Here is a 20,141-nt window from a genome sequence, read left to right on the forward strand (position 1 = left end):
TTATGAAAATAGGCTACACTAACAAAATGACAGCTTTTAACAATGGTAGCATTAGAGTAAATCAGAATGTAGTGTACTAACAGAAACTGAACTCAGAATTTCATGATGCTATGGCTTATTCTAGTAATTGACAAAAGCAATTTAAGAAATTATAAACCACTCACCCCCCCAGCAGATCTGCAGTATCACTCTGCTGGTTCATATTGACAACCCTCAGGTAGTGTCCTTGAAAAACAAAACCGAAACAAAAACACAGTAAGTGACCTTGTGACTAACCCTAGAATCTTGATAGAAATTCCCAAGTTTATTCTGCATTTTACCTGTAATATGGGCCAGGTACTGTACAGTAGATGTTTTGCCTGTCCCGGTCTCACCGACCAACAGAACGGGTTCTCCTTTGTCTACACATACCGCAAGCTGCTCAATTAATACTGAAGATGGACGTGTGGGTGCAAAGGTCTGCTTTTTCCTGTCAAGATATGAAAGCACAAAATCTTCTGTAACACTACTGAAGTTTTAAGTCTGTAGTGTCTCAAGGCAGATTTCCATTGCTAATTCCACACATCTAGGTTACTTCTCATGAGATTTCCAAATCAATCAATTACAATTGGTAAAAGAGTTACCATAGCATTTTTCACTACAAAGTTTGAAAGGTTAAAGCCATCAAATACCTTTGCATGAGTAGGGCACGGGTTTGGTTCCTAAAGAGTTGGACTCTTCCCACTGTGACTTCTCCTTCCCCAATTATGATTTCTGGTTTATAAAGTTGACAGTAGTATTCAGCCTGTAGAAAAAATGCATATGCAATGAACTCTATTTTGCTGTTATGTGTCATTAAGTCACTTCTGACTTAACAGCAACTCAATGAATTAATGACCTCCAAAGCCTCAGTTAACGTCTAGGGAGAGTTCGGGCTTGATTTGATCTACAACGTACTTATTTGTCTTTTTGGCAGTCCATGGTATCTGTAAAACTCTCCTCCAATGTCACATTTGAAACTAATTGGTTTTCTTCCTGTCAGCACATCCACACATAGTAATAGGGAATACTATAGCTGGAATTATTTTTATCTTGGTCTCCAGCAACACTTCCATACATTTAAGGACCTTTTCTAGTTCCTTCATGGCTGCTCTTCTCAGTCTCAATCTCCTCCTGATTTCTTGGCTGATGATGGAGCCAAATAATAGATAATCTTCAATTTCTTCATTGTCAACCTTAAAGTTGTGTTAAAATTGTGTAATTCCTCAGTGGTTGTTACTTTTGTCATCTTGATGTTCAGCTGTAACACTACTTTAGCACTTCCTCCTTTAACCTTCACCAGAAGTTGTTTCAAGTCTTCACTATTTTCTGCCAGTAATGTAGCATCATCTGCATATCTCAAATTGTTAATGTTCCTTCTAATTTTCACTCCACCTCCATCTAAATCTAATCCAGTTTTTCTTATATGTTCTGCATACATATGAAATCAGTAGGGAGAGAATATACATCCTTGGTCTGACACCTTTACCAACTGGAAACCATTCTGCCCTAACAGTAGTTTCTTGTCCAGAGAATAACTGCACATCAAAACAATAAGATGTTGTGGTACACCAATTTCTTTTAAAACCATCTATAGTTTTTCATTATCCACACTGTCAAATCTTTGACATAATCTATTAAACACAAGCTTATTTTGTTCTGACATTCTCTGGTACACTCCAGTAACCATTGCAAATTTGTAATATGGTCTCTAGTGCCTTCTTTTTCAGAATCCAGCTTGAACATCTGGCATTTCTAGTTCCATTTATGGTACGAGTCTTCGTAAAATTTTGAGCATCACTTTGCTTCTGCGGGAAATTAATGTGATGGCTAAGATACAAATACAAAATGTAGTCCTGTACCATACATGGTACAATACAGTATTATGGTGCACTGCCTAGGAATCAAAGAGTTACTTTAGAATAGTGTATGCTCCTGCTCTATCCCAATGGGATTGCAGACTCTGAACCATCACCTCATATCACTAGTCGCTTTTTCAACCATTCTCAGCTTCAGAAGCCACGCAGCACAGAAAGCTGCTGTTCAAGAAATGCATATCCAATGTTTATGCGTAAGCACAAAACTAGCTGCATATTCTTTAAATCCTAGCTTTTATTTTTTTTAAATTACAGATATACAGAAAATAAGATGAAGAATCCTGTTGACTGACACCCCTCAGGAAGAGGCAAGAGTGCACACTACCAAGTTAAAAATATTGTCGAAGGCTTTCACGGTCAGAGTTCATCGGTTCTTGTAGGTTTTTCAGGCTGCGTGACCGTGGTCTTGGTATTTTCTTTCCTGACGTTTCGCCAGCAGCTGTGGCAGGCATCTTACTCCTCTGAAGATGCCTGCCACAGCTGCTGGCGAAACATCAGGAAAGAAAATACCAAGACACCGGTCACACAGCCCGGATAACCTACAAGAACCGACTACTAAGTTATTTCACCTGACTGAAATTTTTCCCTCTCTGCAACGGGACACTGTCAAATATATGTTAAAGTGTGTGACATCTTCTAATGTACCTTGTGCTTGGAAATGTTGAGTTGGCTCCCAATGACTTCTGCTATCTTCATTCTACTGCTGAGCTTGGACAGCATAGCTGTGAAACAGTCCAACGCCTATCCAGGGGACAGGGGAGAGAAGGAAAGAAAAATGAATAATTTCCAATTCACTGGATTTTTAAAAATGAAGATTTTACTTCCCACCAGTACTTCAATTGACTACAGTTAAAGCAGACTGATGAATTTCCTAACACCACATCCCTCAGCATGCACTGGTGGTAAAAAAAAAAAACAAGACTATGGGCAAGTTCAGTTATTTGAAAACTTTCTTTCCAAAGATATCACTGGCCTAATGTGACTCCAGCAACAACTGCCACTTCCTAGCAGCTATTCATGTGACCACATACATGTGCATGACCACATGGAAGCAGAAACTCTAATTGGGTTGGCCAACACTCTCCAAATTCTATCTGATCTGAGGACCTTTAAATCTCTGAACCAGCCCATTTTCTAAATGCAATCTAGATTTGTGCCATAAGGAAAATGTTGATATCATTTGAAACAAAGAGCAGCTCATACCTCATGAAAAATATTCAGCGCAGTAGAGGCAGAAGAACTGTCAAAGCTGTAAGCGACCCTGTTGCACCAATTCAGTAAGTCCCTAAGATGAGACGAGAAATTCTGTGAAGCAGCTGAACAGCAGTGCTGTCATTTAATGCTCACTACTAAAGTTCTCTCTTCATTTGTTGCCTGGTATTAAAACGAATGTCAATTCGCCACATTTTTACTCAATTAATGGTTTCTTACTAGGCATTTCAATTAAAGCCAAGAGCAAATGGCCTCCAAAACTTTAGGGAGCAGTTGTCCAACGATGATTTGTTTCCCAAACCAAAATATAAATCAGCTTAATTGTAAATTACAATACCTCAGAGATAACTCTCTGCCCTCTAAACTTGGCCTTTTGGTTTCTGGTAATAAGTGAGATGCATCTTCTGTTGTGTTCTCATCTATTGAAATATTATTTTCAGACTGATGTTTGTTGCCGGCAAGTCTAATGTAGATGTCTAATAGGTGATCCGTTACTGTCGAAAGTTTAGGATAACTCATTTGAAGAATCTGTAAAAGGGAAAGACGTTATTTCAGCTATGTGTTTACTAATGGTTCAATAATGAAACAGCTCCATGACTTTTGCTCCAATACAGACATGCAGATCACAATCTTAAATATATTGTGAAGAAAATTATTTCTTTCAGTAGAACTGAGATCTATGGGCTAAGTTGTTTAGTCCTCCTAGTTACATGTAGGGAGTGAGCAGGATGCATGAGCCATGCACACGGTTCCCTGTAATACAACCATCATTTTTATGAACACTGCAGAAATCCCAGCATTGCTTAGACAGCTTTCTCCACTAGTTAAGCAATCTTGGGCATCAACATATAAGAAATCATGAGAGGTCAAGGCATTGAATTTGGCTTTTAAAAAGAGTTTTTAAACCTTTTTTTGCCAGAGGTCACATTCTCAATTTTTCCTCTACAAAACTAAGAGTAGCAAATGCATTTTTTAGTTTCAAATGAAAGGATTACATAGGAGCTTCCATCTACTTGTGTGATTATGCTTTATCATCTCCCCCCATACCTCTTTGAGTTCAGCTTTAGGCATATTATCCAGCCGAATCTTCATCCAGTACTTGTCTAGAAGAGCAGCATGGCTGTTCTGTTGTCTGTACCAACCGCCACCACAGCTGAAGACCCTAAATTCATCCAGTCACAAGTTATTTTTCAATATTATTAAAGAATTAGACTTGTTATAGTATAGAACAGGTCAATCCTAACCACGGACAGCTTAGCAGGGGTTCTAGGGACCTCTCTGCCTGCAGGCCCAAAGGAACCAAAGCCCCCAAAGTCACCAGCACAAGGAACTTATATTCTCTGTCTACAGTTCCCTTACTCAAAAATGTTTCTTTAATTTTAAAGATCCCTTTATTAAATAATGAACAATGTCAACTGACTGATTATAGTAGCAACAGTGGTCTTTATATATAGGTATCCCATGTTAAAATGCTCCAGACATATTGTTTTGTATGTGTAGCAATATGTACATATATTGGTGCAATCCATATTACTGAAAATCTCCATGTCCATTTTAATGAATCTACATTGTGGTTATATCCAGATACAGTGCTTGGGTTTCATTTAGCTCCCAACAGGTCTATCACCTTCTTGTTGCAAAAAGCTGGAACCCAGGAGCCGCTTTTATACAGTCACTCCGCCCAGGAATCAACAGTTCTCCATTTTCCAAAAGAGGAATCAATACAGAGATCTAAGCAAAAGAAAAATCAGAGAGTATTACATCACCATTAGTCCTTACAGACATAAAGATCTACCACAGCAGGACAGTATGACCCTTCTTCCTTATCCCAAACATGTGATTGATGCTGCTAAATATCACTAATTTGGTAAGGCTCTCCCAAAAGCCATAACAAACGTTTTAATGTACTGTATAGGACAGAGCAAAATGAAAAACGCAGCAGATCACTTTCCATAGCAAAAAAACCCAGAAGTGGTTATAATCTGCAGAATGCTCTGGAAATATGCTCTGTAGGGCTTTCTCGTGTGCGTGTACACACAATAATGTTCAAGCAACAATGGATAAAAGAACCTGAACTCAAAACTACAGAAAAATATTTATCACTAAAAGTATGATACATAACTTGATTATTATGTGTGAACATCTCCATTCAGTAAGTTACTCTTTGCAACTCTGCATTCTAATCTTCCAACAGAGTACCATGTACTAAGAGGAGCTAATTATGCCTCTCATTTAAAAACACATATTTTAGGATGCACCTCTAGGAGGCAGAACTGCATACCACATCCAGAGAAGCATAGTCGATATCCTCCAGGTGTATCCAGTGCCCTTTGCTGACTGCTTGGGTCAAGGTCCCTGGTTGCCACACAAATTCACCTGGTACATCTGTACAACGGTACATGCCCAGTAACATCTATCAAAAATAAAAGCAAACAGTTAAATAACCCATTACATGTCTCGGCATAAATACAAGCCCAATGCATGCAAATGCAAACGTTTCTAAAATACAATTTCTGGTTTTTCTTCTATGTTTCATATCCTATAGTTAATTTTGGGTTGGAACAAAAGGTCACGGAACAAAATTTACCTCTTTTTTGCCTCGCACTGCAGCCCACAGAGCTCCTAAAAATGCTCATCTTGAGGGATGGGGACCCTCAGGGTGGGGATTTGCAGTGCATGAGGACTCTGGGAAAATTTTCCCCTCTCCCTTCTGCTGGGAGAGAATCTCTGGATTCAATCCTATAGTTTCTTAGCTTTGGAACAGTCTTTGCTCACGAATATGCATTATGCACACACACACACTATAAAAACATATCGCCTATACTATACAGAGGGGAACAAGTATAAGTATAATATTTAATTTGGGAAACAGCTATTCCAGACTACTAAGATAAGCAATGACTATTCAAGGCTGAAAAATTTTATTCAGTACAAATTTTACTTTAATAAGGAAAAAAAATGCTAACTTGCTTGTAAGCCTGCCAACAGATACACCGTGATGGATCCAAATTTATACTGGGCAGGCAGAAGGGCACCCTCCTTTGTACTACATCCTGCTGCTCTATATCCTACTCTGCTGCTGAGGACCCCTGGTTTTGAAAAGTGGTTTCTCAAGGGACTTAGGGGGCTGCAATGGGAAGGGAGAGGTGGCCAAGATCAATGGTGAAAGTAGAACACTGCCTGCAGTTCCTTGGATCTAACACATCACCTATCCACTGGGCAATATGTTTTCTCGTGTGAATCCTTCACACCTCACCAACAGGGGAATGGAATACTTCAACAACAAAAGAGTCCGAATATTCAGAAATTTAATTCAAGTATTGGAACTAAGTCAGTTTTGATAAGTAATCAGACGCTGTTTTTCAACCCAGAAATGCTCCCACTAAAAATAATGCCAGAACTTGCACTGAGTCTATTGTAAGGGACAGGAGATATGGATCATATTGAAAGATGGGCTCGATTCAAAGCAGTGGGATTACGATCTAAAGACCCGGGGCCAGGGTACTTGAAGGACTGTTTTATCCTGCAAATCCCTGCCCGCCAATTAAGATCTTTACCCCAAGCCCTGCCGTATGTGTCCCTACCTTCAAAAGTAAGGTGGTAGCAACCAGATCCAGGCCGTTTTCAGTAGTGGCACCCATCTGTGACATGCTCTCCACTTGGAAGTTTGTGCTTTCTTACTTTTAGGAGCCAAGTTAGGACATTTTCATTTGCCCAGATTTTCATCTGAGTTCTCTCCCACTTTTAGTGATCACTTGGCCATATTACTATTTTATTGTCCACACATTGCTTTATATTGCTTTTTTGTCTGTAATTTATATGGTTATGATCATTCTGATTATGGTTTTTTCCCTGCTATGAGTTATTTTGCTTCTCCTATGGATTCTGTTTATTTTACAATATGGTTTGGACTGTTTTATTGCTGATTACGCTTGCTTTTCCCCCCAAAGAAGATTCTCCTGGAGTGCTAGTGATTAAATATAATTAAATAAAATTCGAACATTTGTCCTGTATTCTGAATAATTACTTGATTAGATTTTAATATGAGAAGTTATTCTGGTAAACTTATGTAACTGCAGCAAAACACAAGTATCGGCATCTGACCAATCAAACTATTTTTGTCCCACTCTAAGCTTGTAAACAACTTATTATTTTCATAAATTGGTTAAAATGCTTTCCATTTTACCTTGCTGTCAGTTTGATCTCCCAGTTGGACTTTGAGAACATGAGGTGGCTTCATTCTTCCCGTGGCTGCTGCCAAGTATTCAACTAAAGAAGTTTTGCCGCATCCTACTGGCCCTTCGAGTAATACTGCATTCTGTGAAGCTACAGCCAAAGCAAGCTTTTGAAGATTTGTACAGGCGGACTCAACCAACACAAACCGATTCAAGATGCTCTCCTGCTGAGATAGAGAAAGCAACTGTATCAGCTGAAGTCGAGTGCTTAACAGAAACCGGATGTTTGAAACAGGCATACTCAAGATCTATGGGTGGCAAGTTGTTCTTACAGGCAGGGCCACCTCTGCTTGATCTTGGGGCAACGGTGCTCCATATGGGCTTCTGAACTTGCACGCTACCACCTACTTCACAGCTCAAAATTAAGCTCCTGGCTCCTTGGGCAAAAATGGATTTACTCAGCACAAGGAACCCTTTCTCTCCCCAGTACATCCCCCAACAACAGGAAACACTATTGGGTGTAACACCAGACATTGCTGGGGAGAGAGAGAGGTTAGACTCATCGACGCTGTTCAGCCCAACCACCATTCATGTTGCCAGTACAAGAGCAGTGTGAACACATAAACACATGAAGCTGCCTTATACTGAATCAGACTATTGGTCCATCCAAGTGAGTATTGTCTACACAAACCGGCAGCAGCTCTCCAGGGTCTCAGGCAGAAGTCTTTCACATCACCTACTTGCCTGGCCCCTTTAACTGGAGATGCCGGGGATTGAACCTGGGACCTTCTGCACACCAAGCAGATGCTCTACCACTGAGCCACAGCCCCTCCGGTGTGGATGCAGCTTGGAGTCTCCCACTGTCACATCAACTATGCAACTGATAAAGGAAGAGTAAGCCTGCAGAACCGAGTGGCTGCCATATCAACCCCTCCACTGCATCTCAAAATAACCAACTTTTGATGACTGCATACTAGTCTATATTTCTGCAGATTCTTATCAAGCTCTTGCCTCTATTCCCAAGGTTCTCTCACTAGAAGGTGCTTCACATAGAATCCCTTTATTTGCTAGCTCCCATGTACCTCTAGAAAATACCTCTAGCTATCCCAAAATGTTGAATACCTACAACAACTAAGAATCCTTTCACTTGCTAGCTCCCATTAAGAAAATACCTCTAGCTAATCCAAAATATTGCATACCCACAACTAAGACAACTGTTGCAGTGTAATTTGCATATGAATGTTTTACTTACATTTTCTCCAGGAACAGAGTTCTGTTTAGGTAGCACAACGCCACAGACTGCTACTACCTTCGCAGAAAGATCGACAGATACTATCTCTCCCTGAGTATACTGCAGTTCCTTCTCTTTGCTCCAAAAGGATGTGTCTAAGTTGGCTAAGACTAGGGTACCCTCCACATTCTGCATCCGTGATTCTTCGAGCAACCTGTCAAAACCATAACCAAGCTTATTAAACCATTTCTGAACTAGTGGAGGCAACCATAGTAAACCACATGACATACTGAAAGCAAAACAAATCAACACCCATCTCCCCTCCTAAAAAACCACATGAAAAAAGAAAACAAAAAAGTACCTACTTAAGTCTGAAGTGTATTAGTTCTTCTGAATTAAAGATCTTCTTCAGGAAAGCCAACCGATTATCATAACTCATACATGTAACCAAAGCAAGACAACTAGCAGTGTACCTAAAGAAAGAAAAGTTCACTCAAGTAGTACTTTGTAAGTGAGAGAGAGATAAGGCATGCAGCAAAAGGCTGGACTTATGGTAAAAAACTGTTTTAAGTGGAGGTTAATGGAATTCCTGGGTGTGAAAGGCCGAGGATTACTACTCACGGTAAATTCTGAACATTGTGGTGTTGTTTTTAAATCTAGCCTCATAATAGAGGGACCTTTCAGTTGAAGGAATGGAGCCACACAAAATGAAACTTTTCACAAGACCAAAGATTCCCAAGCATTACATGTGTATCATGCTGAAGAGTGCTAATGCCCAATTGAAGAAGAGGTGACTTGCAGTATAATCCTATGCAGCATTATTCCAGTCTAACAGCCCAATCCTAATGGGGTGGGGGGAAGGGGATAGGAACCAGTGTGACCTTTGCGCCAGCTAAAGTGGCGCTTACGCCGGCACAGGGGCACTTACACCGGCTCTGGAGAGCCATGCAGCAGCACCATGCTGAGGCACTGGCGCAGCCTCGCTAGCAGTGTTTTCCTGGTGGAGGCTTGCACCAGCATCAAAAGTCAGCTTCCTAAGCCCTTTCGGACCGAGAACACACCTTTTTGCAGGCACCAAGTTACGCCAAAAATTGAGTTTGTCAAAATTGCTCATTCGGCTTGCAGCCCTTGGCAGCAAACTATACTGGAGGCAGCGAGGCTGCATCGTCCCCAGCCGCTCCTTAACCACTACCACCCATTAGGATTGGGCTGCCCGTCCAGGAAAACAACCAGGTTATACTGAAGTAACTCTATAAAGGCTTGCACTTTTTGTTCTGTATCCTAGCTATTTTTAAACATAACCCAACACTGATCTTTCTACCTAGCTTACTTTGAAAAAACTTTCCTTTAAAGAATTTTGTTGAATTTTACTACTTTGATTAGTGAGTTATAGAAACTAGTTTTAATATTTTTATATTTTACTGTTAATAGATATTTTTAAAACTGTTTAGATACTTCTTCGGAAGTCAGGTGATGGGTCACTTTTTTTGGTGGGTGGAGGGTCGAAGGGTGTCTTTTTGAACCTTATAATGAATGTACTAATTAGTATATATAGATACTCTTTAGTATTTTCTTTTAATTTTTTAAATATTATTATTGTATTTGTTTGTTTTATGTTATAAAAATTAATAATAAAAAAATTGTTACATTTTTCTTTGCTGGGCAAAAAAAAAGATAAATGCTTTTGACAGCTTTATGTTTCTTCAACAATGGCAGAAACTGAAATTATCTGATACCAAAGCTTAGGCTTCAGACTTTAATTAATTTGTTTCTAGGACTCTGCAATGAGCCCCGTGGCGCAGAGTGGTAAGCTGCAGCACTGCAGTCAAAAGCTCTGCTCACGACCTGAGTTCGAACCTGACGGAAGTCGGTTTCAGGTAGTCGGCTACCTCAAATGAGTACCCAGCTTGCTGGGGGTAAAGGGAAGATGACTGGGGAAGGCACTGGCAAACCACCCCGTAAAATAAAGTCTACCTAGAAAATGTCAGGATGTGACATCACCCCATGGGTCAGGAATGACCCGGTGCTTGCACAGGGGACCTTTACCTTTTGCTTTTTAGGACTCTGCAAACATAAGATTTATTTTAAAAGATTCCATTTAACAATAAGCATCTACATGTAAAACTGATATTATGTTATGTGCATACTCGCCAGCATAGAAGATGCAGGCACGTTCTGTTTTCTTTCATGTTTAGCTCTAACCATGTTTAGAAACTCAGTACTATTAAAAATGTAAAATGAAAACACAACAATTCCCTAATTATTTTAGGGAGCAACATAAAATGAACAAGAACAATAGGGATAATTATCAGACAATGCATGAAAACTTAAGATACATAACTATCACAGGGCAATTGTTCATGTGATGATGATACAAGCTTTGGGGATAAAAAATTTTGTATAAAAGGAGAACAGCATTACTGATAGTTCAATAAAATAGCAAGTAGTCATGATGCATTTTAACCCTGCTGACCTTGTACAAATGTTTTTGGTCTTATCAGTATGAGACAAGAAAGGTGAACCATTTACGCAAGGAACTAATGGAACTGATAAGGGTTAATGTAATATTTTGTCAATTTTGAGAATTTCCCAGATTTTGAGAATTGTACCAGTTTGTGATTATGGGCACTTGCTTTTCCAACAAAAGGTTACTAAAATTTTGGCTGCTATTAATAAAAAGATATCAGTTCCTTCTGTTGTTAGGAGATGATGTTTGGACCTAACAAGGGGGCAATTTTAGCCTGAATATATCACCAGAAACTGCTCTTCTTATGAATGTAAAGATCCAGTATAATCTCAGGCTTGGAAATCTTGTTACATATTGTAGCTCAACCTTGGCCAAATAATTCTCCAATCCAATATTGATAATTTGCCCCAACTGAGAGGGTAGGCATAAAAAAGACAGGCCACTGTAAGTACTATATTAACTTACAACAACAATTAGACTTACCATCGGACCAAAGTATCATGACTTCTCAGTAATGGAACACAAACGCTCCAGTCCCACAGCTCTCTGAATACAGACTGATCTTTTTGTAGGAATTTATAAGCTGCTTCCATGAGATCTCTTAACTTCATTCGTCTGCGGCCATACCGAACTGTGCTTGTATCTGAACTCTCCAGAAAGAGTCTTTGGAACACTGGTGAAGTATCCTTAAAATACCTCAGAGCAAATCTACAAGAAGCAAAGGCAGTGAAAGCAACTGTAATGATAGCCAAAAGGGTGAGAAATTTTCACTTAATCTACCATAGCGGGGCCTTTCATGTGAAGGCTCATGTCACAGAATGTGTTAATTCTAAAATACTTCAAGGGGTCTTTCCCCCCTGAACATGGAAGAAGTTGATAAAAAAAAGTTATAGGTTCCATGAAGATTAAATAATACATTAAAATGATTTAATTGTAACGAACTGTATTATTAAGGTAAGGGGGGGAACTCAAACAATTCTGCTAGTATCTTGTCAAAACCTATACTCACCTTTCTCACCACAGATTGGCACCTGAACAACAGTGTGAAAACTATCTGATAATAGTTTTAACTGTGCAACTAATCTGGTCTGGCCTACAGCTGGAGGAAAGACCAACCAAGAATCCAGCGCGTGGATCAAATGCAATATCCAAATGCCATCAATTTAAACTAAACATCTAGTATGGCTATTGAATGAAAAGATGAGCACCCCAAAGCAGGCTAAGACGCACCCCCCTTTCAACCACTTCAATATCCCACTCACTCAGCCCGACTGTAAATGCTGAGGGAAAAGCGTTTGTGAGATTCTATTTGTGAAATCTATTTGTGAGATTATTTTCCTTCTCCTCCAGTCCCACACCAGTATTTACCTCAGAGAGAAATATGACACGAGGCTTTTAAACTTAAACAGACAAAACAGGGAAGTTTATTGAACAGAACTCACAGAGATAGGTTTTCAAGGAAAAGGCAGAATATGGAGGGAAAACTCAGGTCAGATTTATATATGCAAGATTACTTCAGAGAAATAGCTTAGATGTTTTCTTCACTCAAGTTCCTTTCGTTCTTAGTTTCAAGCTTAGTTCTGTCCCTCAGAACTGTTATACAGATTCAGACTCTGTCTCTGTCCCCAGCTCTCTCTGACTACCCCACCTTAGTGGCTGTAATCCTCCACACCTCCCTGCTACCGGAATAGCTCTACCTGAGAGACTAATCCCCCTTGTGACGTGAGAATGGGCCCTCTCTAACCCAATTCTCACTCCTGTCACTCCCACAGGTTGTGTGTTTCAATAGCTTTAACCGAACCCTCAGGTTCACAGAGTACAGTCTGGCTTCCACTCAGTCTTGCTACCAAGCTTCCAATTTATCACAGCCTTCTCTGGCTGGTCCCAAGCTTCAACTACTTTCACAGCCTTCTATCCAGGCTGGGTCCCAGGCTTCAAATACTTTCACAGCCTTCTATCCAGGCTGGGTCCCAAGCTTTGACTACTTTCACAGCCTTCTATCCAGGCTGGGTCCCAGGCTTCGACTACTTTCACAGCCTTCTATCCAGGCTGGGTCCCAGGCTTCGACTACTTTCACAGCCTTCTATCCAGGCTGGGTCCCAGGCTTCAAATACTTTCACAGCCTTCTATCCAGGCTGGGTCCCAGGCTTCAAATACTTTCACAGCCTTCTATCCAGGCTGGGTCCCAAGCTTGGAATACTTTTCTGTCGCTCAGAGTGTCAACTCTCTGGCTCCGCCCACTCTTGGTCTGTCAGCTCTTGCCACAGATTAACCCCTTATCCATCACACAGGCCTACTCAGAAGTTCCATTTTATTCAATAGGGCCTACTCCCAGAAATGAGTTCTTAGGATTGCAGCTTTGGGCAATGAGTAACTTTCACTTAAACTTTCCCCCCCCAAAAAAACAGAATCTTTTCCTTCTTGCCAAAGAAGATGGAGATGTATGAGCCATTCATCTCACTTCCCTGGACTGAACTTAATGGGCTAGATAGAACCTAATCATTTTGTTCCATCAACACTCATAAACGTCTTTGGTGCAAAGTGTTAACCAAGTCACTCTTGCGCTAATGCAATTTGTTTTGCATCTACAGAAGTCACCATACATCAGAAGAACACAGAGAAAGTGATAGAATTAAATGGTAGTATCCAATCTTATGCTTCATCACGGTTACTGTACGTATTTTTATTCAGTAAGTTTCATACTCAGATGAGCATACAGCAGATGGAGACTTAAGTTCAATTCTGAAAGTATCTGAATCAATGGCCTTTTATTTACGGGTAGTTTGCATTGGATATGCTACTCTCTTGATGCACAGTATTTCCATTTGAATTCTCAAAACACTATGCACAGGAGCTCCCCCACCCCAGAAGAAATTCCTGGAGGGCTTGGAGTTCAATTATGCATCAGCAGTGAAAATGCACAGCGTCTGAACTAATGGGAGAGTGGTCAGCACTAATGTTGTTGTTATTACGGTGCTTGCCACCCCCCCTTAAAAATTTTTTTATTTACATATGCACTCTATTGATAGACTGCTAGACAGCTAGTGAAAAAAAGCACCTATGCCGGTGCGTGCGTGGGTCCCTCCCCTACCCCCTCCCAAAACTGCTTTGTAATTGGCTGTATTGTAGTTTTTGAAAAAACGTCAAAAGACTTCACGATCCCAACAGCGGGATCCTTTCATTTGAGCTGAACTGAGTGGCCATTTCACAACCAGAGGTGCCACACGGTAAAAAGATAAGAGCCGTGAACCCTTTGGAGGCCTTAAGGGTGGCATTCCATATTCCTGTGCTTTGCATGAGAAGCTCCATCGCGCTGTGTTCGATCTACCTCTCTTGCATGCAGCTGAACCAAAGAGCGGTATACAAACAGCGATCCAGGTGAGGAAGGATCACTCGCCGTTGCATTTAACAGGAGACTTTGAGCTCACTCTCACAAATCAAACAAGCAGAAATCAGTGAACAGCAACGGGCCATAAAAGTACACACACATTGCCAAAATACAACCCAATTCTTTATCTCACATAAAAGGATTATGGAAGCTGGATTTGTCATGTATATGGACATATGCATATATGCCTAATGCGAACACCACTTAGCATGCAGGCACAGTTTTGCCCAACCACACATAAAGACATTCTGCCTCATCTACCATGTGGACCAGCCCTCAGCTTTACTCCAATCTTGTCAGTAATCACACACAGATTTCACATAACTTACGGCATCACATCCGGATGATCACCAATAAGTTTGCTAATTGCTACACAGAACCTCTCATGAAGATCGTGGTTGATCTGGCCACTAGCTTTAATAACTTCCACATTCCTTTCCAAAAGATCCAGCAATATTGAACGAAACTGGCGACTGATCAGCAGAGTGCATTCTTTGTCCAGCAATAACTGGGCTAAGGCACTGAGGATACATTGACGGTCCTGCTGATTCCAGACCTGGGGAGAAAGAGAGAGAGAGACTTAAAAAAAATCCCCCACCTCCATGCAGCGTAGGTTAAACTGCGCAAGAAACAAGCATGTAGTGGCAACAATAGTATGACAGATGATGCTTCCAAATCTCAGTGGAAGGAAAAAAGTCACAAAACTAGTAAAAAGAATGAGAGGAGTATTCTACCAACAACCTGCAAGAATAGGAAGAAAAGGCTTTTTACTTTGCATATAATCCAAACACTTCTGCTGTCCATCCACCCTTGCCTTCTGTCCACAGAATACTTATCTTCCTAGTATGTTCATGACCCTTGTCTCCCTACTGAGGAAATCCCAAGTAAACCTTATTAAAACAAATGACGGCTCTACTTCAGCAATGCTTCTGGGGTTGTTTTCTAGAACTTCTTAGAATTTAATAGGTGCTACAATGTCAGATGTCAATATTAGTGTGTTCATGCTTACTGGAGCTCCATTATGATGGAGTATTTTGTTAGCTTTTCTTCTAATCAACCCACACTACTTACCCTTCTAAGATGTTGTTTTGTTTCTAAGTATTTAAGAAAAATGGAGGATTTGAAGTTTGAGGAAATGGCTCAAATCAGACTGCACCCAGTGAGCAAAAGGTCACAGAGCACATGCAGAAGGTTGCTTTTGTATTATTAACTGCAAAGGCACACTCCGTAGTGAGTCTCACCAACAGAAAGAGAAAAATCCTCCAGCATGGATCTGGACTTGAGCAAACTGCCAATCTATTTGCAGGTGTGAAACCCTCCCCGAACAGGGAAAAACTGCAAACTAGAATTTTGTTTTTATATCTGTTTATACATGTGATTGCAAATGGCTGCATTTTATATTGATAATAAAATGTTACCTAAAAATATTGGATATTTGGACTTTGGATATTTTTCTTGAAGCAACGTCATAGTTGCCTGCAAGCCATAAAGGATGCTGTCATTTCTTGACATGGCAATCTCCAATTCTCAAGTTGGAAGAATTTAGCAGAGGGATCTATGCAGCTAGGGTTCAATGAATTACATTTTTGATCTACATTATGGTAGTTACTATGTATAAACACTAATGCATGCAAGTTTTTAACCATGGCAATCTGACTAGATAATCTCATATCCCTATCAGCATTCTGACTCCAAAAAATCAGGTTATGAATTTAAATGGCACATACAGAGTACAACAAAACTGATTCTTGGCGATAAAGTCAACTCCCAGGATACTTATAGTCACTGAGATTTCTACAGATTGTACTGATGCCTTGAAAAGCACAAGCACCTATAAAGTTGTCACCTATGCTTCGAATAGTAGCTTCATTAAAAAAAAAAACCACCTTGACAGTGGCAGCTTAGAATTCAAATTATTTTTCCAGCCATCCCATAAAAATCTTAATGAATTAGCCCAATAGGAAAAGATAAACTATGACCTCTGAACTCTCTTCTTCTCCAAGAAGATGAGTTTAAAAGAAGAATTCTAGGAAATACTTTCCCCCCTCTTACATTTACATGTGAAGCTGTTAAAACTTTGTAAAGCTATTCCCAACAGTAAAAATACGTTTCAAGGAGAAAAATGAAATAATCTTACAAGAATTATGATGCAAGCTTGATCACAAGTTTGGACAAAGATCAGTACATTTTCTCAGCATAACGTTACAAAGCTACACTAAATTACTATATTGAACATGGCTGTTCCTTTCCCCAAGTAACGTTCTATATCTAATGCGAGATGCCGTAAATAAGAAAGCTTCGATGTCCACCCCCAGCACTGACATGGTGACCAACAATCTGATCAAACTCAGGACTAAAATAACTGGAAAGTCAAATTTTTAAACAAACTTTAAAAAAGCAACCCTAAAAATGATGTACAATATTAGAAATGATGCACATTAAAATTGATGTATAGTACTTAGAAGGAGGGCTCAGTTTCCCCTTGCCCCACTACACTCCAGTACTGTCAGGATTAAAATAGAAAGAGCATTACACACATTTCAGATACCCTTGACTTTTACAGCCATCACAGTGAATGATGCTGGATGAGACTTCAAAGTCCACACAAACAAGCATTTATAAACAGATAATCCTGTATGAACCCTTGTAGAATAGTGGTTAGAGTGTTGGACTAGGAACATGGAAAATTAAGCCCAAATCCGTTCTTGCTGTGCAACTTACTTGGTGATCTTGGACTATTTTCCCTCATTCCTAACTACCACACAAGGTTGTTGTGATTAAGAGGGGAGAAACACATCACCTACACTGAGCTCCTTGGAAGTAGGGTGGGATAAAAATAAATAAAATAAATACTCCGAAGTAACAGACTACAGCTACCTCCCTTCATCTGGGTGCTCTGACCCAAAAATCTTGCTGGTTTCCAAGGTGCTAATGGACTTGAATCTACTACTACAGACCAACACAGCTACCGCCTGAGAAACGATATTCTAGGTATCCCAGATTTATTAAACAGGACAGGATTCCCTTGCTGCTACAAAAGAGCATCCTAAAATCGGACCGTACACTCGAGAAAGGCTTCCTTTCAAATATTTAACTTGCACCCAGACAGGTGAGCCTCAAAGCCAGATTCCACTACAATTGATCCTCGATCCTTTTGCCAGTCCATTAAGATAACTCACAGTGGGTAGCCGTGTTAGTCTGTTTGCAGTAGTCAAAAAGGGCAAGAGTCCAGTAGCACCTTAAAGACTAACAAGAATATTTTCTGGTAGGGTATGAGCTTTCGTGAGCCACAGCTCACCTCTTCAGATAATCTGAATCTGAAGAAGTGAGCTGTGGCTCACGAAAGCTCATACCCTACCAGAAAATATTTTTGTTAAGTCTTTAAGGTGCTCCTGGACTCTTGCCCTTTTCTACTACATTAAAGGTGAGCAACCGCTAGAAAATTACATGGGGGTGGGAGGATCTCGGAAAACATGGCTCCTGTGGACTTTCACACACTGGAAAGACCGTGGAGGGAGGCTGCTGTCTTTCACTCCCCGCTCATTCTCCTCCTCCGCTGCCCAACACCACCAGGAAACAAAGGCGAGGCCCTCTTCTCCCTCCCCCCCCCCCACTCCAAGCAAGCCAATCGTCCCCTCCACCCCGGAGGAAGGCAGGAGACGGTACGTGTTGGGCTAGCGGGTGGGCGTGAACATGGACGGCGACCCTCCGGGAGGGCTGGCCCGGCAGCGCCCCACTCCCCGTCCATTACTGCCCCTCCCCCCTCCTCCTGAGGTGGAGGGCGCCGCTATTGTTGCCTCCCCCCCCCCCACCTACCTGTTTGGCGAGAAAGCGGCCGAGCTCGCCGCCGCTCCTCTCGTTCCTCTGCGCCACCAGCTGCAGCGGAGCCGCCAGACGGAGCCGCAGATGCTCCATCCCTCGCCTCTCTCGGCGCGGCCTCCCCTCCGCCCGCGGGGGATGGAAGGAGGCGTGGACGTCTCGGGCGACCCGCCGCCACCCCGCGGCTACAATCGCGACACGTGGGAGAGAGAACGGACTTTCGTTTTCCCAGCGATGCGCCGCGTCATCTCTGAGCGACGCCGGAGCCTCGGCCCTCGCGGACCAGCTTGCCGATCCCGTCGTGCAACGCGTCGTCTCGCCTTCAGGTTCGAGGCATGAATCAGCGCGCTGGGGTCAATCGGCTGGGAATCCGCCCTTCTGTTCACGTTGCTGTGCTGGCTTTTTTTTTGTTTGTTTGGCCCCTTTAGCTGTGAAGACGTCTTCCAACCATTTATAAGCCGTGGTATCCAAAAACCCTTTCAAAGCGATGTGTTTTTTAAATAACATTTTCAAGCTCTTAATATTTTTACTAAATATATTAAGAGTTTGAAAATACCAAGACCACGGTTACGCAGCCCGGATAACCCACAAGAACCAATGAACTCTGACCGTGAAAGCCTTCGACAATATTTTTTAAACTCTTAATACATCGCTGGGGATACAGAGTGCGGTCACCCCCTAAGATAAGGGCCGGCTTCTCTGTCTGCCCAACTTTTGTTGTTTGTAGAGTTGGAAGCACTGTATGTACTACTGAAAGCGATAGAAAGGTTAGAATTACTAGGAGGAATCACCTTCCGGCTTTCCTGTTCATAGAAATGTGGCAGCTACCAGATAAGACGTCTTACTGAGAAAACCAAAGTTCAATTAAATTACGACATGTTTTTTCTAAAGTATGGGATCTGAAAGGCTACCATCTGGATATAGTTTGCCACAACTGAAAATTCAGTTCTGTCACCAGATTGCAATCACAGGGGGTTACCGCGCTTGTATTCCCAGCAATGTATTAAGAGTTTGAAAACGTTATAAAAAATACTTTTCGCACTTTCTATGTATTCCCACCGATGTATTAAGAGTTTGAAAATGTTATAAAAAATACTGTTCGCACTTTCTGTGTATTCCCACCAATGTATTAAGAGTTTGAAAACGTTATAAAAAATACTGTTCACACTTTGTTTGGCCCCTTTAGCTGTGAAGACGTCTTCCAACCATTTATAAGCCGTTGTATCCAAAAACCCTTTTAAAGCGATGTTTTTTATAACATTTTCAAACTCTTAATACGTCGCTGGGAATACAAAGTGTGTAACCCCCTAAGATAAGGGCCGGCTTCTCTGTCTGCCCAACTTTTGTTGTTTGTAGAGTTGGAAGCACTATATGTACTACTGAAAGCGATAGAAAGATTAGAATACTACAAGGAACCACCTTCCGGCTTTCCTGTTAATGGCTGTTACTGCACTAGGTATTCCCAGCAATGTATCAAGTTTGGAAATGTTATAAAAAACATCGCTTTAAAAGGGTTTTTGGATGCCACGGATAAAAAATGGTTGGAAGACATCTTCATAGCTAAAGGGGCCAAACAAAGTGCGAACAGTATTTTTTATAACAGTTTCAAACTCTTAATACATCGGTGGGAATACATAGAAACTGCGGACAGTATTTTTTATAACATTTTCAAACTCTTAATACATTGCTGGGAATACATAATGCGGTAACCCCCCACTGAAATGTGGAAGCTACCAGATGAGACGTCTTACTGAGAAAACCAAAGTTCAATTAAATTACGACATGTATTTTCGGAAATATGGGATCTGAAAGGCCTCGATGGATATAGTTTACCACAACTGAAAATTCAGTTCTGTCACCAGATTGCAATCCCAGGTTATAGTGTCAGAGCTGGCAACAGATCCATAATTATGGGACTTCCAAAAAAAAAAAACATGTTCTGCAAAGAGGTGGT

The 20,141-nt window shown here is 41.0% G+C and overlaps 1 protein-coding gene across 1 annotated transcript in view; it reads right to left on the reverse strand.

Annotated features, from left to right (window-relative positions):
* The window catches only part of MDN1 (midasin AAA ATPase 1), a 125,860-nt gene extending 107,577 nt beyond the window's left edge, over window positions 1-18,283 (reverse strand). Inside the window, exons 1-15 of the mRNA XM_056856148.1 lie at window positions 18,185-18,283; window positions 14,698-14,924; window positions 11,464-11,688; window positions 8,879-8,986; window positions 8,535-8,727; window positions 7,294-7,509; window positions 5,389-5,520; window positions 4,735-4,838; window positions 4,155-4,269; window positions 3,445-3,635; window positions 3,099-3,180; window positions 2,541-2,636; window positions 672-784; window positions 321-469; window positions 165-225 (exon numbers count right to left, since the gene is read on the reverse strand). Coding sequence (XP_056712126.1) covers window positions 165-225; window positions 321-469; window positions 672-784; window positions 2,541-2,636; window positions 3,099-3,180; window positions 3,445-3,635; window positions 4,155-4,269; window positions 4,735-4,838; window positions 5,389-5,520; window positions 7,294-7,509; window positions 8,535-8,727; window positions 8,879-8,986; window positions 11,464-11,688; window positions 14,698-14,924; window positions 18,185-18,283 — 2,111 coding nt within the window. The remainder of the gene's footprint in view (window positions 1-164; window positions 226-320; window positions 470-671; window positions 785-2,540; window positions 2,637-3,098; window positions 3,181-3,444; window positions 3,636-4,154; window positions 4,270-4,734; window positions 4,839-5,388; window positions 5,521-7,293; window positions 7,510-8,534; window positions 8,728-8,878; window positions 8,987-11,463; window positions 11,689-14,697; window positions 14,925-18,184) is intronic.
* Window positions 18,284-20,141: the final 1,858 nt, after the last annotated feature.

The sequence above is a fragment of the Euleptes europaea genome, chromosome 10 (assembly GCF_029931775.1).
Source record: "Euleptes europaea isolate rEulEur1 chromosome 10, rEulEur1.hap1, whole genome shotgun sequence".
Classification (NCBI taxonomy): domain Eukaryota; kingdom Metazoa; phylum Chordata; class Lepidosauria; order Squamata; family Sphaerodactylidae; genus Euleptes; species Euleptes europaea.